This window comes from Tupaia chinensis, unplaced genomic scaffold (genome assembly GCF_000334495.1).
Source record: "Tupaia chinensis unplaced genomic scaffold, TupChi_1.0 Scaffold000350_1, whole genome shotgun sequence".
Lineage (NCBI taxonomy): Eukaryota > Metazoa > Chordata > Mammalia > Scandentia > Tupaiidae > Tupaia > Tupaia belangeri.
In genome coordinates, this window is record NW_006159844.1 from 8,057,795 (window position 1) to 8,083,018 (window position 25,224).

At 37.8% G+C, this 25,224-nt stretch overlaps 1 protein-coding gene across 1 annotated transcript in view; it reads right to left on the minus strand.

Moving 5' to 3' along the window:
* The window catches only part of AKAP6 (A-kinase anchoring protein 6), a 400,528-nt gene that overhangs the window by 143,870 nt on the left and 231,434 nt on the right, over positions 1–25,224 (minus strand). The window contains exon 7 of the mRNA XM_027773404.1: positions 15,450–15,598. Coding sequence (XP_027629205.1) covers positions 15,450–15,598 — 149 coding nt within the window. The remainder of the gene's footprint in view (positions 1–15,449; positions 15,599–25,224) is intronic.

The window sequence follows — 25,224 nt, forward strand, 5'->3', positions numbered from 1 at the left end:
TATGTAATCTCCTAGATTTTAAAAGGTCTGAAAGCATATCATTTTAGTATTCTGTGAATACATTTTCTATGAAAGAGTTATAAAGCAAACACATCACCAAAATGATATTCTTTTCAATACTTTTCCTTTAAATTGCAATATACCTGATTTTAAATGGCTTCACAATAAAGCAGATGGACATTATGTTGTTGTTGGAACATTTTAGGAAGTTCAAAGGCTTAATCATGTTATGGGGTGAAAAAAGTCTTATAAGTCAAAATGAGCTTTTGTTAGACAAACAGAATTATTAATGTATTTATTTTATTATCTAAGAATCTAAAAAAAAAAAGTGACAAGGCCACAGAGAAATAGATATAATTTTTTCTTTAGTGTGTATTCCTGTTTAGGCTTAATTGCTATGAATATAAATACCTTGCCAACGGCAATTCCCAACATCTTGACCACCATTTTATTTTGCCTTTTTAAGGTTAAAAAATATTATAGGCCCTTTACCAGAGAAATAAGATACTAACAAGCTTATTTAGCATTATTTTCCTGGGGTCAGATGGCAATATATTATTTGCGAGGCTGACACAGTTTAAGAAATAATCCTTCCTCTAAGCCCTGATGGAAGTTAAGTTTGACCAGCTAAAGTGTTGGAATACATAAATGCATTCAGCCTTTGGTATTTAAAGTGAGCATCATTAACTCAACATTTCAACTTAAACTTTGCTTAAACGATAAAGTTTCACCCAAGTGAAATCAATGGGAGGTGTGTGTGAATATATGAGGTTTCAGCTTAGCTCACTGAAGAATTTTGATTAAAACTGAAAACCAAATTAAGAAATCATCAAAATAGAGTAATTATTAGTTGAAAAAATTACACTAAAATATCCTTATTGTTTTTCTATATAAATTAGAGTAATTATATGCATTTAAATATATACATATTTAAAAATCCATCTTCTGTATGCTTGATGGTTCATTTCACACTAGCACATCTGAAAACACCACACTGATTCTTGAAATACCACCTTGTCTATATTGGGAGTTCTATTAAATGATCCAATTTTCCTAGCTTTTTCTTTAGCATATTGATTCTTTCCCCAAATATTCACTGTGTTCACTGATCACTTTATTTGCTCAGGGAAGTTTGTCTCTGGTTTTCAAAAAGGACACTAAAGGGGGTAGTAACAAAATCTTGCAAAAATACAGGTGACACATTTTACTGAAGTAAAATACTAATAGAATATCCCATCATCCTCTACTCTAGGTGGCATGAACGCACAGAAGGGAGATATAAGAGTGGCACCTAGCCCAATCATAATACCATTAAAGAATAAAATTTAGCTTTCCAGACATAGAATTTGATATGCACAGTTGCATGTAGAATCCCTTTCCACTCTAAACATATTAAAGTGTGGACACTAATTTACTATTTTGAATGAAAATTCATGAGCAACTTCCTCATGAGAAAAGTAGCTTGCCTTTGCCATTAATAAATAAAAAGGAATATGGAGTTCTTTCCTGCAGTAATTTTCTGATTTCTTATATATACCCACGTAAGTGTGAAAATGTCTAAGAAAAATAAAATCAAGCCAACAAACTTGTTAATGAATAGTCCCACTTCTCATGGGCCGTCTGTACAAACATTTATTATTGAAATAAAAGGTGTAAGTGCCAGGACAATCCATAAAATTCTCATGATCGAGATTATCCATAAAACTAGAAATCTCAATGTAGATTTCTGGATATATTTAGAGGATTCTATTAGGCTATCAGGAAGTCAAACCCTTGCCTAAATTTTCAAGTAATATTAACACACTGGACTAAGCTCTATCCAAAGAACTAGAAACCATTTTGAAGAACATAGAATTAGTAGTTGAGAAAAAAAGTAAGGGAGTAATACTTCAGAAAATAATGCAAGAGAAGATGTTGCTTTTTTAAAAAACATAAGAAAACCTTCCTATGTCATCATCTTTGTGTTAAGAGGGGACTAGTTCCAGACTTGCCACTGGCACATTGATGTAGGTTGGGGAGCACACCTTCTGTGAAAGACCACAGTGCTCTAGGCCTCACTGGTTTTCAAATATTTATACCATACAATATTTATGCTCTGAGTTGTGACAGGAAGTGAGTATAAATAACTCTCTGTCGCCCTATCCCTAATAAAGCCTGGTAGTAGATGTATCCATACTGTGTACATACATATGTATGCGTGTGTATGTGCATGAGGGGTCTTCAAAAAGTTCATAGGAAATGCATATTATCCAACAAAATTATGTATAGATATCAATTTTTTGCACCAGAATAAATTCATGCTTCAGTTTCACTTTTCCATGAACTTTTTGAAGCCTGCACTTATATATACATATATCTTTTTTGTTTTCTTTCTTTTTTTTTATTTGCTAGAAGGTACATGTTCTCACTGAAGAGAGATAGAGAAAGAGAAAGAGAGAAAGTGAGAAATAGCTCTCCAGGGAGATGGCCATGCCACAATCTGTTTTCCTTCATTCTCCTCTTGAAATTTTGGGCATGCATGCACATGTGCCCAGTGTATTTTTCAGGCCACCAGGTACAGGACTTGAATCCCACTCAGCCATGTAGGATTCAGCCTCCTTAGCCACCACACCACTATATGGCCCACATATCTTTTTTTCTTTCTTTTAAGAGGTTTTTGCTATAGGGTGCGTGCACTCGCCAGCCAGACAGAGAAAGACAGAGTGACAGAAAGCGAGAAATTATCCCCCAGGGGGGATGGCCACGCTGCAATCCCTTCTCCTCTATTCTCCTCTCAGGATCTTGGGCACGCACGCACATGCGCCTGGTGTGAGTTTTAAGCCACCGGGTCCAGGACGTGAACCATGGTTGACTATGTGGGAGTCCAGTGACATAGACATTACGCTAACTGCTGGTCCCGGCCCACATACCTTTATTTGTTGACTTTACTGTTAACTTTGAAGTCATATTTCCCCCCAAAATATGCTTCTCTCTCTCTCTGATTTGCCCTTTGTTAACTCCTGACCCAGATGGCATTAAATGACTGAAATAGAAGACTATCTAGGTCTACAATTAGTTTTATGTATTTGACATTAAAATGGTAAATATATTGATTCCCAAATGAATACACTTCAACTCATGAAATTTTTTGTTTTAGCCCATAATAATTATTTTAATAATTATATGGCAGACTATCAGTCATCCAGGAAGTAACTCTTTCTTCTCCTTTCGACTGCATGCTGCATTGTGATCTTACCATCTAACAACATCAGAGTAGAAGGGAAGGAGCAATAAGAGCCTGAACTGAACACTGATCAGCTATTAATTACATTGAGATAGGACAAGAGTCAGGACAAGAGTCAGGGTGCAGGATGAAAATAAATTTTCTTTGGCTTGTCTAGTAAATGTATCTGTGAAAGTATCTTCAATATTGGCACATATTAGAAATCATACTTCATGGGAACCAGTAGTTAGCGTAATGGCTATGTCGCTGGACTCCCACGTAGTCGACCACAGTTCATGTCCCGGACCCGGTGGCTTAAAACTCACGCCACGCGCGCATATGCGTGCGCGCCCAAGATCCCGAGAGGAGAATGGAGGAGAAGGGATTGCGGCGTGACCATCCCCCCTGGGGGGTGATTTCTTGCTTTCTGTCTCTGTGTCTTTCTCTGTCTGTCTGGCAAACACACGCACCCAATAGTGAAAAAACCTCTACAAAAAAAGAAAAAAAGAAATCATACTTCATTTCACGGCTAGTATATACCAAAAAGAAGACATTTTATGTAGCAATGTTCTAAAATATCCATTGAGCCGAACTTCAAAATGGTAATTGTGTATACGAGTGTGTGTGCGAGAGAAAAGGACATGAACGTTCATCCAACTACATGGAGATACTTTTGACCTATTGCTCTATAGAAAACCAGAAAGGTCACCCTATAGCAGTAAACTCTAGGGTGATTATATCCCTTCTTAGGTGATTAAGGCCATTTGGTATATCTTGTTGCTTATTTAATTTAGAGAAACAAATTTGGTCTTTAATCAAGGAATAATTTAAATAGTGATTTGTTTTCACTTGTCAACCTCACTTCTCTTTGGGGGTGTTTTATATTTGTGTGTGTGTGTGTTTTCACAGAGGTACTTTTTTCCCCTAAAGGAAAATTGAATCATCTTTCTTGCCAAACCTTTAGCCTATGGTTTATTTAAAGCTCATTTTCTTCAGCCTGTTTCATATAATACATATGTGTGTATATATACATATATATAGTTTATATTTATAAAAAATAAATATGTACTATGTACATATGTACATGCATATATACACATATACATATACACATATGTATATACACATGGATATAGTTAAGATTTATGAAAAATTTACACTAAAACTTTTCATGATGAGAGATGAATTACTCCAATATCCTTGGCATAAACCTTGACTACATCTCCATCTGTAGACATTGTCCAATGTCCCTTACAGCCAGAGGAAGCCTGACATATGGCTGTTGACATAGAGGTATCTTCTAGAACTTCAACCCAGAAAGGAGTCCCTAAGAATTCCCTTGGAACTCCCTCCTGATCCCAGGAGACAGTGTTAGGAATCATCATCATGCCCTTTTGCTTCAATAACATCAAATTATTTATAATAATCCTTGATACGTATAAGCATACACACCCTACATAGTTACTGTCTTGTTACTGAAATATTCCCCTTCCCTCTAACCTGCTCTCTACTAATGGCTAAAATCTACACATCTTTTAAGAGTTCATATGTTCTTTCCTTCCCTAAGCCTCCCTGACTCCATCTGGGCTGGATTAGATAGTCTTCCTCATTACCCCCATAACACTCTATATCTAAATTTTGCTCATTATATCATGGGATTTATCTATTTATCCTTTACCATTTATCTATTTATCACATTTGCGTATGTGTGTCTTTATAGAGGACCATACAGATTAAGTCTTAGGTATCTTTTTCATTCCTAGTATTTCATATCATTCCCTGCAATATAGCACTTGTAAGAATAAATATCTCATTGACAGATTTTCACATATTGCATTCCAGTTATTTTAGATACTTCACAAATTATTTCATTTCTTCGCAGCAAAACAAAACAAAACAAAAAAACAATATGTGGGGACCAGCAGATGATATAATGGTGTGTTACTGAACTCCTGCTTAGTCAATGGTAGTTCAAGTCCCAGATGCAGTGGCTTAGAACTCACACCAGGTACTTGTGTGTGTGCGTGTCTGCCCAAAATTCTTAGAGGAGAATGAAGGAGAAGAGACTGTGGCCCTTCGGGGGGGGGGGGAGGGTGATTTCTCGCTTTCTATCTCCCTGTCTCTGTCTCTCTGGCAAGCACACATACCCTATGGCAAAAATGTCTCTCTTAAAAAATGTGTATGTGGAGAAGATTAAGATAACTATTCATTTTACAGTCTGAGATACTGCATACTGAGGAGGCTAAATGTGCCAATTAAGCTAAAAACTTGCATACCCCCAAGGTAGATTCTATAATAGTTTAATTTTTATTCTAGTATGCTCTCTCTCTCCTCATTTAGAGGGCCTGTAGGTGGCATAGTGGTTAAAGCACTAGATTTTCACATGGCAACTGTGATTTAAGTCCTGGACCTGATGGCTTACTTTCTCACTTTCCCTCTCTCTCCCTCTCACTTTCCCTCTCTCTCCCTCTCTCTCTGGTCAGTTTAAAGAATAATAATGGTAATGAATAAAATAATTCTTTTAAAGAAAAGAAATTAGAGTAAATACATGACTATGCCTAAAGGTAAATATTATTTGTATAGTTGGAAGCAATTTGAGCACATCCAATAATTTTAATAGGATGAGGTCCTTTACTTATAGTTTCAAGACAGAGTAACAGTCAATTGAAGTTCTCAATTCCTATCAATCAGGATACCACTTGGAATTCTCAGTGATATAATTTTATTTTGTAAGACATATAATACGGCAGGAAAGATTCTAATTGAAACAAAAATGTCCTGATTATCCATAGATTTTAAAACAAGTATTCCTTTTTTTTTTTCTTTTCGTTTGGAGAGGTTTTTGCATAGGGTGTGTGTGCTCGCCAGAAAGACAGAGAGAGACCGAGAGACAAAAAGCGAGAAATCACCCCCCGGGGGGAAGGCCTCACCGTAATCCCTTCTCCTCCATTCTCCTCTTGGGACCTTGGGCATGCATGCACATGTGCCTGGCGTGAGTTTAAGCCGCTGGGTCTGGGACTCAAACCGCAGTCGACTACATGGGAGTCCAGTCACATAGCCATTACGCTAACTGCTGGTCCCCAAAACAAGTATTCCTTAAAGACAGGATAGGGAAAGGAGAGCTTAGCTAGCTCTCTCAGCCTCTGCTATCCCATAGTTACCACAATATCCTTGTTAACAGTTGAGGAGCCCATAACATTTTTTAGCTCTAGATCTGCTTTCTGAACATTTCCACTTGGATGGTCCATAGATCATCAAAAGAACTATGTCCTAAATATTCAGCCGCTTTCCCCTCTCCTGGTCTTCTGCATTTCCTACCTCAGTGGATCCATCTGCCAGAGTGCCTGAAATACGAAAGTCCACTCTTAAGTCCCCCTCCCTCAACAACGCTCACCTACTTGGAAACCAAGGCTTATTGATTCAACTTTCTTCTTTCAGTTACCATTGTGTCTGACTTAGCTTAAGCTCTAACCATTTCTTTTTTTTTCTTTCTTTTTTTGGAGAGGTTTTTGCTATAGAGCATGTGCGCTCACCAGAAAGAGAGACAGAAAGCGAGAAATCACCCCTCAGCGGGGATGGCCACACCCCAATCCCTTCTCTTCCATTCTCCTCTCGGGATCTTGGGCATGCATGCACACGCGCCCAGCGTGAGTTTAAGCCACCAGGTCCTGGACTCAAACTGCGGTCGACTACATGGGAGTCCAGCAACATAGCCATTACGCTAACTGCTGGTCCCGCAAGCCCTAACCATTTCTCCCGTAGCCTCTTAACTGAGCACCATCTAGTTTGTGTTTACCAATCTATTCTCCATATTGCTACTAGAATACTGTTTCAAACTGCCAATCTAGTCATGCTAGATTCCTTTCATGGTTCCCGCTGTTTAAGTTTAAGCCGCCGGGTCTGGGACTTTAACCACTATGCCACCTGCTGGGAAACACTCTTGCCATTTTTTTTTTTTTTTTTGAAGAGGCTTTTGCTATAGGGTAGGTATGTTCGCTAGAAAGACAGAGAGACACAGAGAGACAGAAAGCAAGAAATCACCTCCCCAGGGGGATGGTCATGCCGCAATCCCTTCTCCTCCATTTTCCTCTCAGGAACTCGGGTACACATGCACATGAACTCTGGTGTGAGTTTAAGCCACTGGGTCCGGGATTCGAACCATGGTCGACTACTTGGGAGTTCAGCGACGTAGCTATTATGCCAACTGCTGGTCCCACTCTTGCCATTTTTGAACCAGGCCATCTTCCCTGATGCGTCTGCTGGAAGACCTCCTGATTTACAAACTCCTGCCATCCTTTGTGTTCCACTGCCTCTGTATTCCCAGAGCCTACACACAGTCTATTTAACAGGTGCTCAATGGATACCAAATATAAAATGCTGAATGACACCAAAGTAATTTGAATCCAAATACTCTTATTTTCTTTCTCCTCCTTGAGCCAACAACTGAGCTATCAGAGTGGATCCCTCTTTCTCATTTCACTTATCCATTGAACACCTAGAGTTTACACATTTTTTTCTGACTTTAGTCTCCAATTCAGTCTTCACAGTCTCCATTAATTCTCAACCTAAAAATCTCCAATGCTTAGAAGTGGTGTTTCTCAAACTTCAGCCTAAAATCACCCGGAGGCCTATTAAACCAAGATTGCTGGTCCCCATCCCAGACTTTCCAATTTAGTAAGTCTGGAGTGGGACCCAGAAATGGCACGTCTAGCAAATTCCTAGGAGATACCAATGAGACTGGTTCAGAGAGTATGATTTAAAAACTACTGGTCTAACTATTCTCAACTAGTTGTGGGCATTAGAACATAACCATTATCATCCACTCTGCCTAGCGAATCAGAATTTTTCATTGGAATAGGGTAGAAAGGCACTTTTCACTCTAGAAGCTCCATAGGTAATCCTCATGCACTAGCCTAATGAATCATGAACTCAATGATTAACTCTAGGATCTGGACTTCACCTTTTTCTCAAGCCTTATTTTTCATACCTTCTTCAACTTTTTACCCTGATCTCTGGTCTTACAGAATAGCAGTCTGATGGTTTCAGACTTTGGTCCCTCTCTTAGTCTTAGGTCAGTTTTAGTTATTCATTTACACATCCATTTATTCACTGAGCACATAACAAGTGTGTGACACTGCATCAGATAGAGATAGTACACTGAACATGACAGATGCAGACCCACCTCATGACACCTACACTTAATTGTTCTAAGATCCACAGCACCCTGTTTTTTTTCCATTCTGTCTCACTGCAAGATAAATACTGACTTATACCATGCTCTTTTACTAGACGGGAAATTCCACAAAGGCAGAGACTGTGGTCTATCTTTGTAGGTGCTCAATAAATATTTTTCAGATTAAATTGAAAAGCTCTTCCTCTGACCTAGCCTTCTTTCAGACATCATCCCCAGGGCCTTCACTCTCTGCTGTCTTTTCTGACCTCCAGAAAATTGCTGTCAATATATACTAAAAAATTGTCAATATACACTAAAAACTGAGTTCTGCCCTCCATGAGTCTTGTCCTTGATCCCACACAGATTTCTAACTCCGCACTTGAAATACTTTATGTTGTTTACAGATCTGGTTCTTCCTACTAAACTGTGAATTTCTCAAAGGTAGAGACAATTTAATTTTTACCTTTTTTTTTTTTTCAGAGCAAGAGTTTTGGTATAAGGTGCACATGCTCACTGCAGAGACAGAGATAGAAAGTGAGAAATTACTCTGCAGGGAGATGGCCATGCTGCAATCTCTTCTCCATTCTTCTCTTGGGATTTGGGGCACACATGCACATATGCCTGGTGTGAATGTCAAGCTGCCATTCTTGGCGTCTAACTGCAGTCCACCATGGGAATCCTGCACTTTAACCACTATGCCACCTGCTGGCCCTTCATTTTCACCCATTTTAATCTCTGCACTTCATATAGAGTCTAACATACAGATAATTAAAATCTTCATCATATTAATGAATTCTGTTTTGGCTTAAACCTGCTTTGCAATATTTTGCCCAAACTTCCTTGTAGTTTTTTTTTTTTTAAGAATTGTTTTATTTAATTTATTAATTATTAGATATAGACAGAAAAAGAGAAGGAAAATGAGAAAGCAAGCCACCAGGTCTGGGACTTGAACCTCAACCATGTGGGAGTCCAGGGCCTTAACCATTATGCCACTTGCTGGCCCCCTTTGTAGTATAACTTCCTTAAGATGCTTGTATTTCTCCATAGTAGGAACATACCCTAATTTAAATGTTATACAGTATGGGATATGTACAACACATCTCCTCCTTGAGCCAACAACTGAGCTATCAGAGTGGATCCCTCTTTCTCATTTCACTTATCCATTGAACACCTAGAGTTTACACATTTTTTTCTGACTTTAGTCTCCAATTCAGTCTTCACAGTCTCCATTAATTCTCAACCTAAAAATCTCCAATGCTTAGAAGTGGTGTTTCTCAAACTTCAGCCTAAAATCACCCGGAGGCCTATTAAACCAAGATTGCTGGTCCCCATCCCAGACTTTCCAATTTAGTAAGTCTGGAGTGGGACCCAGAAATGGCACGTCTAGCAAATTCCTAGGAGATACCAATGAGACTGGTTCAGAGAGTATGATTTAAAAACTACTGGTCTAACTATTCTCAACTAGTTGTGGGCATTAGAACATAACCATTATCATCCACTCTGCCTAGCGAATCAGAATTTTTCATTGGAATAGGGTAGAAAGGCACTTTTCACTCTAGAAGCTCCATAGGTAATCCTCATGCACTAGCCTAATGAATCATGAACTCAATGATTAACTCTAGGATCTGGACTTCACCTTTTTCTCAAGCCTTATTTTTCATACCTTCTTCAACTTTTTACCCTGATCTCTGGTCTTACAGAATAGCAGTCTGATGGTTTCAGACTTTGGTCCCTCTCTTAGTCTTAGGTCAGTTTTAGTTATTCATTTACACATCCATTTATTCACTGAGCACATAACAAGTGTGTGACACTGCATCAGATAGAGATAGTACACTGAACATGACAGATGCAGACCCACCTCATGACACCTACACTTAATTGTTCTAAGATCCACAGCACCCTGTTTTTTTTCCATTCTGTCTCACTGCAAGATAAATACTGACTTATACCATGCTCTTTTACTAGACGGGAAATTCCACAAAGGCAGAGACTGTGGTCTATCTTTGTAGGTGCTCAATAAATATTTTTCAGATTAAATTGAAAAGCTCTTCCTCTGACCTAGCCTTCTTTCAGACATCATCCCCAGGGCCTTCACTCTCTGCTGTCTTTTCTGACCTCCAGAAAATTGCTGTCAATATATACTAAAAAATTGTCAATATACACTAAAAACTGAGTTCTGCCCTCCATGAGTCTTGTCCTTGATCCCACACAGATTTCTAACTCCGCACTTGAAATACTTTATGTTGTTTACAGATCTGGTTCTTCCTACTAAACTGTGAATTTCTCAAAGGTAGAGACAATTTAATTTTTTCCTTTTTTTTTTTTTTTTCAGAGCAAGAGTTTTGGTATAAGGTGCACATGCTCACTGCAGAGACAGAGATAGAAAGTGAGAAATTACTCTGCAGGGAGATGGCCATGCTGCAATCTCTTCTCCATTCTTCTCTTGGGATTTGGGGCACACATGCACATATGCCTGGTGTGAATGTCAAGCTGCCATTCTTGGCATCTAACTGCAGTCCACCATGGGAATCCTGCACTTTAACCACTATGCCACCTGCTGGCCCTTCATTTTCACCCATTTTAATCTCTGCACTTCATATAGAGTCTAACATACAGATAATTAAAATCTTCATCATATTAATGAACTCTGTTTTGGCTTAAACCTGCTTTGCAATATTTTGCCCAAACTTCCTTGTAGTTTTTTTTTTTTAAGAATTGTTTTATTTAATTTATTAATTATTATTTTTTAATTTGACCAGAGAGAGACAGAAAAAGAGAAGGAAAATGAGAAAGCAAGCCACCAGGTCTGGGACTTGAACCTCAACCATGTGGGAGTCCAGGGCCTTAACCATTATGCCACTTGCTGGCCCCCTTTGTAGTGTAACTTCCTTAAGATGCTTGTATTTCTCCATAGTAGGAACATACCCTAATTTAAATGTTATACAGTATGGGATATGTACAACACAGGATTAAGCAGAAAGGTTTGTCAAGGGTCCCAGTGAAATCCTCAGAAAGAGGTAACATGTGAATTTATAGTCTATCTCCTGCTTTCTTGACCCAGAGTCCTGAGTTAAGGTCTTAGCTCCATAGTAAACCTTGTGCCTCATAAAAGTGACTCACTCAGGCTTTCTGCTTTACTGTTCTCTTATTTATATACTGAACAAAAGACATGGCTTTTAATCTACACTAAGTTTTGACAGCAAGTAGGATGCTACTTAATGAATAAAATAGCATCTCTGAAATTCATTATAAAATGAAATCAGACACCCTCTTAATAGAAAGAGGTTTCCAAATAAGAGATTGTTATACTTAATAAAATATACAAAATATAGCTGTTCTTGACAAACTATGCTCTGAACCTCTTGCCATAAACATAATAGGCCCTGAACAAATATTTACTGGATGAAAAAAATCCCAAAACAATCAATAAGTGCTTTCGTTTAAATCGAAAAGCATCGACTTCTACTACCATTGAGAATCACCAGAGACTTGCACTTTGCAGGTCCCTCCAGGAGCCATAGTTCTGCTTTACGATGCTGGAGGCAGTGCCAAGTGTCTGCCACAGGTGAACACCCTCTGTTACTAGACCTCATATGCATCACATACAGGTGGTACAGGGCAATCCTCCCACCACACATGCTCATGACTGCTAACCACACAACTCATAGTTGTGTATAAGCTGTGATAGAGTATCTTGATGCATACCTTTTTGTCAAGTCAGAGAGGTTATAAATTGGTTTATAAACAATATCATGGTTATATCAAACTCTCTGAAATTTCAACATTCTGTGTAGGAGTTGAATCTTCTCTGGAGTAGTCTTCCACACATTTTCAACTATATCAGGACATAAAATCTTCTTGCAATGCATGTAGGCATGGGGAGGAAATAAAAATAGATGAATTATATTACTGACTTAATATTGTCTTTAGTATAGCAGATATCTGCAGAAGGAATGAAGACCCTGGAAAGCCCACACTATTCCCACAATTATTTATTGGAAGCAATGCTCATTCTCTGTAACAAAAGGAAAGGTTAATGAAGTTTTTGTATCATTGGAGCAGATAATTTTACAAGACCATGTTCTTAAGGCTTCAGAATTAAGGATTTGACTGTGGGAACAGAGAGTCTTAGGGGCAGGACACCCTAGATAACCTCACCCACATGCATTTCTAGAACAATGCATTTCTGTATGTAAACAGAAAATAGAAAGGAGTATATGCTTTTTGTCCTTAGTATTAAATAGCTGGCTTTTCTTCACTGCACTCTTAAATTTCTGCACAATGCACAGCTTTCAGCACCCCAAGGAGCATAAACAAAGGATATCAGGCAAGTTCACCTACTCCCACTTCACAGAACAATGCTTGTTGTTAACTAAGCAATTCCCAGGGCAGATTTATGATTTGTGGAGCCCAGAGTAAGTACTCAGGTTGGGTCCTTGGAATCTGGGGTCAGAAGCACGTGGTGCTGCTCAGTCCCCAGGGCTTTTAGAAAACATGAAAATGTGACCTAAAGTTTGTGCTTGCAAGTACACCAGAGACTATTTAGGCATTTAGAGAAATTAAAGCACATTAAGGCCTCAAAACAGCTTATTGTTCATACTCAAAGATTTAACCTTTTCTTCCTTACTTGCTGCTATTTTTTTCCTTTGGTTAATAAATGTCTATTGAATCAAATAAGTGGGATCAATTATATATAGATAAGAGGTCTTTATGGATAAAAAATATACTGATAGAGCAATATATCACATAGATAGGTACATTGACAATTTTGAAAAAAAAAAAGGTTTTTGTTTTTATTTCCTAAGAAGATTTATGACTCTTCCTGTATTCTTAGACCCTGGGATTTTTATAATAAGACAGAATTTATAATCTGTGTACTTGATTTAACCTAAAATTTTATATAAAGATTGTAGTTCCAGTCAGGACTATAAGCACATAGAAGATAAATGTAAATAAGTTCATGAAAAGGCTTCTTTCTTTCTGCCCTTTCAGGGAACATTTTGGCTAGTTATGCTCCATAGCTTTATATAATGCTATTAACATGTAGTTTAGCTTTGGACAATAGTTTTTCCCTCTTGTTGTATGGCTCACGTAAAAAGGTGAAATAGTTACTGTTTCCATATTTTTCTTTTTAAGTTTTATTTATTCGTTCTATGAATCAGAAAGACAGTGCCCTCACAGGGTCCCAGTGCTATAATCCTAGCCTCAATCAACCCAGATCAGGTTCACATATGCTCTCAGTGTGCTGGGGGAGGTCTCTGAACATGAACTCATAACCTTCCCATGTGGATCTGCCTCACTGCATATCGTGGGATTTTTTTTCTATTTTTGCTTTTTTTTAAAATTTAGAATTATTTATTTATTTCCATTTGTTATTGTTAGTTTTTTTTTTTATTTGACAAGAGAGAGAGAGGGAGAAAGAGAGAGAGAGAAAAAGGGAAAGTGAGAAAGCAAGCCACCAGGTCCAGGACTTCAACCATGGTTGGCCACGTGGGAATCCAGCGCCCTATCCACCACACCACCTGCTGGCCCCTCTATTTTTGCTTTCATGAGAAATTTTTCTGTAGAGCATGTGCACTCACCAGAGAGACAGAAAGAGAGAAGTCACCCCCTGGCGGTATGACCGCGCTGCAATTTCTTATCTTCCATTCTCCTCTCAGAATTTTGGGCACACACACACATATGCCTGGAATGAGTTGCAAGCTGTCAGGTCTGAGCCTCAAACCACCGTCAGCTATGTGGGAGTCCAGCAATGTAACCATTACACCATCTGCTGGTCCCTCAGAATGTTGTGTTTTACCACTTCACCAATGTCTGGCCCATTTATATTTTTATGAGTATGACTTATTATCAAGCTATTAAAATTATGAAATAATTATATTTTATCACTACTCTTTAACTCTTTAATACTCATTTGGCATATATTAGAATTAAGCCAGAAAAGAGGTAAATACATTTACAGACAGACAGACAGACAGACAGACACACACACACACACATACATATAGATATATACATAGAGAGAAAGCATGAAAGACATTGTTTGCATAATTTTAAAGTCATTTGGAAATATCTGAATACATGACTTAATTATTCAATAGTATGGACGATTAATACAATATAAACAGTCATGTCTCAGGCTGAATTAAACTGTCGACGTGTCACTGAAGGTGTTTGGTCTCTTCACATACCATAGACAATTCAAATGCTAGTCCATTATTTCAATTGACTTTATGTGAAGCTAAATGGCTATCCCATGGCCATTCAATATTATTAAATTTCCACAGTGTTTAAGAACATTGTGTGCTACCAGTTTCCATTGAGATTCTTGTGCTTAAAATTTTTTAATTAGATTTTAAAATAAATAATAAGGTTTAAAAAGGAGGAAATACAAGGAAAAATAATTTATTAAGAAGTAAGACCTATACTACAGGTACAATGTTGTGGAGAGAGGCAGATTGAGAAAAAATGTGACTTTTAGACGCATGTAGATAAGTGTTTTTGTGAGTTATTTTAGTAGGGCTATTGAAAAGTATTTATATATTAAAGTATTATTTGTTTGCTATTAATGGTTATTTTGTTGTTGTTGATATGAGATTTTTTAAAAATCTGATAAACACATATGACTTCCTTTAGCCCAATACTGCAGTATCAGGGTATCAACAGCAACAAGATTACCATTGACAACAGGCAAATAGTGCTTTTGTATGTAAATGCTTTTCAATAGCCTTGCTAGAATAGCTCACAGAAGCGCATTTCTGCATACATCTAAAAGTCACATGTTTTCTCAAACTGCCACTCTTGACACAATGTACTCACAAAAATACTAGTGAAATCGCAAGGCTATATTTTTAAAACATAATAATGAAGTTAGGCTGTTCTGGTTAGATGGTACAGGCTGATAAAATCCACAGTCTTCAACTCAGGCATAAATGGAAAGGAACATAAATGCCTAGTCTACTAAGCTCCTTGTCTGTTAGCTAGAGAGGAAATACTTGCCTAACACCTACCAGTGGAAAATCACTGAAAAAGTAGATAAGTGAGAATAAAACAACAAAAAGAATAGTTCCCTACCCATTGCTTCCCCCTGAATGAACTTTTGACATATCAGCAAACTCTTCTTTTCTCTTGCTGCTGCTGGTATACTGCTCACTGTACAGCTTGAGGGACATCTGCTCAACAGCATCTCTTTGTGCTTCCAGGTAGCATAGTTGAACCTCAGCCTAGAGAGAGAAACAAAGAGAAATTGAGGTTTTAATCCAGGAGGAATGCATATCAAGTGAGGTGTAACAAGTCAAAGAATGGGAGTTGTTCACATCATTATACCACTCCTTTTCGGGTTGGATTTAATGGAATCAGCTGGGCATATTACAGAATTATATTTTAGATCTGAATCTTATAAGTTCTTCTTTAAAATTTGACCTGAATAAATGAACCCTCGGAAGACTCAGTATATGTCACAAAATATCGAGATTTTAATGCGGTATAATAAGACTTTACATAAAAAGTCTGTGAAATTCCTTGATTATGTTCTTCCTCATATTGTCATAATCTGTGAAATTCCTTGATTATGTTCTTCCTCACATTGTCACATATGTAACACTTGTTTTTTTTAACGATACCCTCTAACCCATATATTTGCATGGACACATATTCTGAATGTTTTTCTATTATCTTCTGTAACGAGAATAAAAAAGCTTAGTATTAATTCTAGTACCTCTTCAACAAAGACAGTAGACTCTCTTTATTACTCTTTACGTGGTTCTTCATATTATTATTTTAATACTTTTAAAGTATAGGAAATAGTGATTTTGCTTACATACAGGTTTGAACTGTTAAATCTTTCATAGTTACTTGGGACTTACTGTAGTAAAAGAGAGGTAGTAAGTTCACCATGCTGTTTTCTATCAAACTAAGGCCAAAAGAATGCTGAATAATATTTGGCATGGAAATGTATTGAATAGATGCTTTATTTATTGCAGCTGTTGTGATCCTTGTGGCTTTAGGGTTCCCTCGAACACCAGATGAGACTGAGAATGGGGTCTTCTCAGGGGCACGCTTGCCCATGGAAAAAGTAAGTAGCAATGCTGAGTTCATGCACATTCTATAGCAAAGAAATTTCATTTTCTTTTAGTGTGCTTCACTAAATCCAAGTATGTCCATTAATATTTCTGATAAACCAAAACTAGTATCTTACGATTTTGTTAAATATCCTCCTAAAAAGAACAGTTTTGGGTCAGCTCTTGATAGCCTCCAGAATTTCATAACATGTAAGAAAAATCAAGTCAGACATGACCATCCACTTTTTTTTTTTTTTTTTTAAGAGAGATTTTTGCTATAGGGTATGTGTGCTCACTGGAGAGACAGAGGCAGAAAGCAAGAAATCACCCCTACCCCACAGGTGGGATAGCCACACTGCAATCCCCTCTCCTCCATTCTCCACTCTGGATTTTAAGTACTGCACACCTACATTCCCCTGAGTTTTCAGTTGCTGGGTCTGGGACTCAAACTGTGGTTGACTACATGGGAGTCTAGTGACGTAATCATTACGCCACCTGCTGGTCCCAACCATCCACTCTTACTATCAAGAGCCGAAAGAGGCCTTTTGTTGGTCTCTAGTTTTACAGACTCAACTATTAAGAAAAAAGAGACTGTTATAAAGAGGCAGCTGCTCGCTTTCGCATTCTCTCTCTTTCTCTCTCTCTCTCATACACACACACACACACACACACACACACACACACACACACATATATATATTTAATTAAAAGCCAAATTAGGACTCTGTAATGAAAATGGGTAAATAGGCAGCTTAGAAAAAAAATAGTCTCAAAGCATTCTGGAATTCCTGTCACTGCTATTCATAAGGAAACAGTTAAGAACCTCTAGATGGCTAAAAAAAGAAAAAAAAAGAACATGAACTATTTTAAAAATACTACAGTTACATGATTGAAGCTTCAGAAACTAGTTCAAAATTGCAATAAATGTATTGGTTTATGTGAACTTTCCTTGCTCAAACCATTCGCTTTGAATGAGAATAGATTCAACGGCATTGAAAATGATGACAAATATTATACACAAAGGATAATATAACATGGTGTATATTCAGTTGTGTAGGAGGTATGGCTCGTAGGAAGGCACAAAGGAAATGCTAGTTCTAATATTATTTAACATCTTTACTAATAATATGGAAGATGAGTTATACAGAATATTAATATTAAATGCATGTACAGAGAGAGACAGAGAGACAGAAAACAATAAATCACCCCCTAGAGGGGGATGGCCACGCAACAATCCCTTTTCCTCCATTCTCTTCTTGGGATCTTGGGCAATCACGCACATATGCCCGGTGTGAGTTGAAGCCACTGGGTCTGGGACTCAAACCACGGTTGGCTACATAGGAGTCCAGCGATATAGCCATAACGCTAACTGCTGGTCCCTTCCAAGTATCATGGAATCTAAAAGCACCATACCTATTAACCTAAAAATATGTACTAAAATAATAATAATAATAATAATAATAATAATAATAATAAAACGTACTATAGAGAACTGATAATTTGAAATAATTTGAAACAGAATGAGGCCAGTAGGTGGCATGATGATTGAGGCGTTGGATTCCCATGTGGCCAACTACAGTTCAAGTCCTGGACCTAACAACTTGAAACTCACCTTTGGGTGTGTGTGTGTATATGTGTTCAAAATCCCAAGAGAAGAATGGAGGAAAGGAAAGGCCCCTGGGGGGGGAGGGGCAGGTGATTTCTCACTTTCTCTCTGTCTCTCTCTTTCTCTACAGAAAGCGTACGTGCCCTATAGCAAAAATTTCTACAAAAAAAAAAGAAAAAGATAAAGAAAAAGGAGAGAACATATATTAAAAAGAAACATTTAAATTCTTATGTGATAGATGAGATACCAAAGACACTGAAAAAAGTTCAGGAACTAAAAAACAATACTCTTTCCAAACCCCACCCTCTCCCTTCCACTAAAAAGCAATAGGACATAAGGAGAATGTCATCCCACACTTTATACTCCATTGAAAACCCTATTAGAAGAATATATCTGTGCCATAAGGTGCCAAGCAGCCCATCTGATATCTAGAAGTTGTCATTAGTTTTTAACCGTCCTAAGAAAACATGGGGCTATGACTTGTTCTGGGTAATGATCTTACAAATGTGTACCACTAGTCACAAAAAAGATCATAAAGAGGGAAGCATACTTGAAATAGACCCATGACTACTATGAAGAAATACTCCGTCTTCATCCCTTGTATACGCTACCATTTCTACGTACAAAGGGAAACACCTTTCATATGATAAGGATATGAGGAAAGGCATTCAGGAAACGAAGCTGAGAGCAACTTGAAAGATAATTAGTCACCTTACAAAATGATTGAAATGTTGGGACCAGCAGTTAGCGTAATGGCTATGTCGCTGGACTCCCACGTGGTCGACCGCAGTTTGAGTCCCAGACCCGGTGGCTTAAAACTCACGCCGGGCGCGTGTGCATGTGGGCCCAAGATCCTGAGAGGAGAATGGAGGAGAGGGGATTGTGGCGTGGCCATCCCCCCTGGGGGGGGATTTCTCGCTTTCTGTCTCTGTCTCTCTCTGTCTAGTGAGCGCACAAGTCCTATAGCAAAAAAAAAAAAACTCTCCAAAAAAATTTTTTTAAATAAAAAAATGAAATAAAACAAAAGATTGAAATGTTGAAATCTAAGACTTTTATTGCATAATATCTCATATGCATTTGACATAGGAAGCTTTCCTATGCTAACAAGGAGATGAATTAGATGGTTTAGGTATTTCCTATCCATCTCTATTTCTATCTCTGCTTTCAGTGATTCATTCTTAGATGTGATGATAAAAATTGGACCAAAGTAGTTCCTCCTGCTAAGGTTGAATGATTTCAGCAGACTAAATCTCTCTGCAGATTGTTCTAACCTTTTCTTATATGATGTTTTAGTTTAAAGATAAAGTTTCAGGAGAAATTTTGAAGAGTACAGTTGTTAGAAAATATTACCATCATCTCTAGTTAAAATAATTTTATTAACGACTTTGATAACAACAGATAAAAGTGATTGTATTTTACTAACAGTCTTATTAGCCTGAGTAAATAAGATTAAAGATGTGGAAGCAATAGGATTTGGCCATGTACTCATCAAGTTAAAAAAAGAGAAGGGAACAAGACTCAGTGATGGATTTTTTTTTTTTCTATATCGCTGAGAAGCCCACAGTGCCATCAATTAGAGTAGGAGTATAAGAGCAATAAGGGTAGACAGAAGGAATAAGCTGGATTTGAGTCTTTTCTTTTGAGGTACTGCGGGACATTCAGAAAGAGATGTTCAGAAAGCAGGTGGAAATATTAGGATTGAAATACAAACCTGGAGGCAATGTTGACATCGGGAGAGAATATGAGAAAGCTATAAAAGAGAGTGTACAATGAGAAGAGAAAAATCATCAGTTCTTGCTTACTTTAGTGTAGAATAGCATTACCCATTGGCTGAACCAATACAATGGATTCTCACTGTTCTCCCTCCTTCCTTCATCCCCAAATTAGTTTAATATATTGTATATATTTTATATTGATCTTTGAAATCACAACTGAGGACACAGGTGTGCTGTTTCAGGGCTTGATTTTGGACCTTTTTTTTTTTTTAATTAAAATTTCTTTTTAAATCTATACTCTCTTCCATGGCTTTAAATACCTCTGAGCTCTATACATACAAATACAACCAAACAGCTTACATTACTACTCAGGTTAGTTTAGGACTTAGTGTTTAAAAAAGAACTTCATCCTCATCTTCATCACATCCAACAAGCCTTTCTGTACTTAGGCCTTTCTTTTAAAATAAATGGCAATATTCATTGTTCAGGGCGAAAACCTGAGAGTTATTCTTCATTCTTCCTCTTTCATTTCCTACAGCAAGTTGAAAACTGTCAAGTCCTTCTTCATAATGTCTCTCCAGTCTATCTCCCTAACCTGCACTATTTGCCTTGTTCAACATTCTCATCTCTCAACTGCAATATAGCAATTACCTTACCACATATATCTTCCCTCACTCATCCCTACTCTTCCAGTCTCTTCCCCTACCATGGCCAGAGATTTACAAAACATGAGCTGGCTTCATACTGCATCCTGAGCCAGGAAACAACTTCTCCCCATGGCATATGTGATTTTGTTCCCATCTACTTTTGATCTCATTCCTCCTAGGCCCCACACAATCACCATGCCCCTGTCATCCTTGCCATCTTTTAATTCTTTAAACATTCTAGTTCTTTAAATGGTTCTTCTCTTCCTAAAGACCTTTGCATATATTGTTTTCTTTTTCTGGAACATTCTCTTGCTAACATCTTCTCATCTTTTAGTTCTAAGCTGACATTTAACTTCACAGGGTCCTTCCCTTAATATGTTATCAAAAGTAGACCCAGGCCCAGCTGCTATGGCACAGGTATAGGTGTATGATGCTGAAGTCACACAGGAGGATTGGATTTAGATCTCAAGTTGACCTGAATATGCTGAGCACACCCACATATGTGTGTGATCTTGGCTGTCTTGGAGGCTGGAGTGAAGACTATGGTATGGCAAAACCCTGTGAAGGGTACCTGTTTCTCTTTCTCTCTGAAAGAAGGAAGGAAGGAAGTAGGGGCAGGAAGGGAGGGCAGAAGAGACTTCTTTTAAAAAGTAGAAACACTATATTTTCTCCATTTCAGGACTATATTAATTTCCATCATAGCAGATATCACAATTTAAAATGCCTGTATTTTCTAGTTTAGATTTTTCTGTTTCTATTTCTAGACTTTAAACTTTGTATGGGACTATGCTTATTTCTTTTGCCATTTTGTACTCCCAGTACCTCTTTTTTTTAATGAGAGAGAGAGAGAGAGATTTTCCCTATAGGACACATGCACTCATTGGAGAGACAGAGAGAGACAGACAGACAGAAAGTGAGAAATCACACTCCAGGGTGGATGGTCACACTGAAATCTCTTCTCCTCTTGGGATTTTGGCACGCATGCGCATGAGCCTGGAATGCATTTTAAGTTGCTGTGTCCAGGACTGGAATGACGGCTGACTACATGGGAATCCAGTGATATAACTATTATGCCATCTGCTGGTCCCTCCAGTACTAATTTTTTTTAAATCTATACTCTCTTCCATGGCTTTAAACATCATCTATTCAGTAATAATAGGGGCTTGGTAAATAATTGCTAAAGGAATGAATTATATGTTTATGCATCCATACATTTATTACTCATATGCTCACATAGAGTTCATTATATCTCAGGAACTGTAGGTATTAGGAAAAATCAAACAGTACCTTTTCCTAAGGGAGTGCAGTATGGTCAAGGAGAGAGTCATGCCAACAGATAACAAGTGACCAAATGTAATGATTGTAGGGAATGATGGGAAATAAAGCCATTGCTTGCTTGAAGGGAAGGAGAGGGCAGTGAAGTCTAGATAGAAATGGCATTTGAACCAGAACTGAGATGACGGTATGACTTATCAAGTAAAGAAGCAAATGGATATCTTTATAGACAGAGTAACTCACGTGTTCAGAATTGTGAAAAGATGTGATGTGTTCAGGGATAGGAGGCTGGACCTTCGGGAAATTTGGAGGAAGAGGCTAAAATGGAAGGAGGCAGACTGTGGAAGATACCGGGTTACAGAATTTGAACAATATCCTGGGCACAACAAAGTACCAACAGAAGCTGCTATTGTTTCTGTGATGGCCTTAATCTTGCTCCATCTTTCTTTTTCTGTCATGACAAGATAGTCACCTGAAGGAATAGTTAAAATTCTTCCCTAGCTCCCACCTCTTGGTGTACTTTGAAAATGACTACAATGGGAAGAAAATCATGAGTTTGTATCTTGCTGGAAGCCCAGCATCTCAAATAGTGAGAATGCCTAAGAGATTCTGGTTCCAGTATTTTTAGTAAACCTTTCATACAATGTTATGAACTGAATTGTGTCTTCTTACTCCACAAACTCATATGTCAAAGCCCTAACACTGCAGTTTTTGCAGAAAGGATCTTTAGGTGGTAATTGAGGATAAATAAAGTAACAAAGGTGGATCACTAATCCAACAGGATTTATGTCTTTATAAGAGGAAGAGACACAAGAAGTGTGAACACATAGAGTAAAGGCCCTGGGGGTCATCTGCAAGCCAAGGACAGAGGAAACCAAACTTGCACACATCTATATTTTAGACTTCCAGCCTTCAGAACTATAGGAAACACATTTCTGTTGTTTAACTATCCAGTTGGTGGTGTTTTGTTAAGGCGATCCAATAAATTTAAAAACGCTGCTTTCTCATCAGAGATTTAATATAATTGCTTTGCTGCTTATCATTAGTAGTATATTTCCCTCCTTTATTTTGAATGTATCTAGTGCCTAAATCACCAAATCAAATTTAGACTACAAAATTAAAAATTTAAACAGAAAACAAGACCAGTGTTCTAAAATATTTATTTAAATTTGGCTTGATATGTTGTGATCTAAATTCAATGACCTTCTTTGGAGTCTGAATAATTACTCAACCATGTATTTCCTTCTGATCCTGGGTGTCTAACTAATAACAAAGTAGTTGACCCATGATACTTTTTGGGGAAATTCTAGCCAATCTAATCTTTAAGAATTAAATAGATGATTATTATTATTTTTTTTAGAGGTTTTTGCTATAGGGCGTGTGCACTTGCCAGAAAGACAGAGAGAAACAGAGAGATAGAAAGCGAGAAATCACCCCCCAGGGGAGCTGGCCACACTGCAATCCCTTCTCCTCCATTCTCCTCTCGGGATCTTGGGCACGCACGCACACATGCCCGGTGTGAGTTTTAAGCCACCAGGTCCGGGACACGAACCGTGGTCGACTACGTGGAAGTCCAGTGACATAGCCATTACGCTAACTGCTGGTCCCAATACATGATTATTTTTATAACCACGTATAACCTGTCTTATCTTGTCCTCAGAAGCACTGATCAATGATTTTTCTTAGCATCACAAATCCTAGCATCCTTTGTTGGATTAAGTTTCTTGAGAATATTAATTTTACTCTTTCTTAACTTATACTATTGTAGGTCTCCTTGTTTGCTCATACTACACTTTATAGTTTCCATCTATATCTATATACTTACCTGCATCCAGGTCTCCTGTTTCTTTGAAAACTATATTTCTTTATAAGATCAAGCCTTTGTATTTGTGCACCAGACGCTCTCTTATCTACATAAAGAAGATCATTTCCTGAAAACTCCCTTTCTCTCCTTCATCAAGTTTTTCCATAAACATGAGCAAAAAAAAAATAAAGAAAAAAGAATAAAAGAGAAAAGTGCTGGGTATTTTTTCTCCACGGTCAAAAAAAAAAAAAGAAAAAATCCTAGACACCAATTGACGTTAATCTACACTCGAGCTAGAGCTATAGCCTATCTTTCTGTTCTTCATTACAGCAAAGATACTTTTATTTATCTATACTTGCTGTTTCCAATCCCTCTCCTCTTTTATCTTGAATACACCCCAGTCAGGTTTTTGTCCACATTTTCCACACAGGGGCCAGTTCTCAGCCTATTCTGTCCTGCTCTAGCAGTGCCAGTAGATGTGCTCTTGTGACACTTGCTCTTGTTTATGTGACAGTTTAGTCTCTTACCTCCTTCAGTTCTTTGCTGAAATACCCTCTTGTCATCTACATCTTCCTTGATCTACTACTTAAAACTAATTTATTCCTATCCCCAGCAATCCGTATCCTCCTCTACACATTATCATATGTGGCTAAATATGTTATTTATTTTTATATTGTCCACCTTCCCCCAATGGATTTGAAACGCCAGGAGGGCAAGGATTTATCTGTTTTCACTGATGTGTCCCTGACATTCAGCACAGCACACAGTATGTGGCAGGCAGTCAATACAAATGGAATAAATTTTACTGAGTTCAAATATCTACATTAGTCTAAAATATACAAAGAAATAAAATACATAGTTTGAAGACTATAGCTTCAATTTGATTTTTAAAATTTTTGGCTTCACTCTCCTTTAGGAGGGAAATTATTATTTTTTGACAGAAAATATTGAAGTATATAAATTATTACTATACTCTAGGATAAAAAGAAAAACTTCTTTAATTCAAGAATCATTTGGGTATTTTCAGGAGACACAAACAATGCCACAGTTTGTATCTGGGAGATTCTACACTAGCTGAAGTAGGTAACAGGGATCCTTCAATATAATTGGGGGGAAATTCTGCTTTTTATGGCAATGAGTTTGTCACTTGGGATATTTTTCCTATTTTTACTATACAATCTAAGCTCATGGCTTTTCCTTTTCTTTCTTACACAAATATTTACTATGCCTCCTCTCTTTCCTCCCAGTAGTCTCTGTCTTATGCAACGAGGCCTGATTGCTTCCTTCTTCTAACACCTTCAACTCAAGACCCTCATGGACTTCCAGGGTTTACTAGACTCTATACTTTAAAATCTCCACACTTTAACTTGGCAGAATTCTTCATACTTTCTTTTTTTTGGAGAGGTTTTCGCTATAGGGCACGTGCGCTCGCCAGACAGAGAGAGAGACATAGAGACAGAAAGCGAGAAATCACCCCCCAGGGGGGATGGTCACACCGCAATCCCTTCTCCTCCATTCTCCTCTCGGGATCTTGGGCACGCACGCACACGCGCCCGGCGTGAGATTTAAGCCACCGGGTCCGAGACGCGAACCGCGGTCGACTACGTGGGAGTCCAGCGACATAGCCATTACGCTAACTGCTGGTTCCCAATACTTATTTCAGGATTTAGAATGGTCACTTTTATCCTTTTGAAGTTTTTTTACCCCAAAGATCTTAGTTATTTTGTGTATTTTTGCATTAG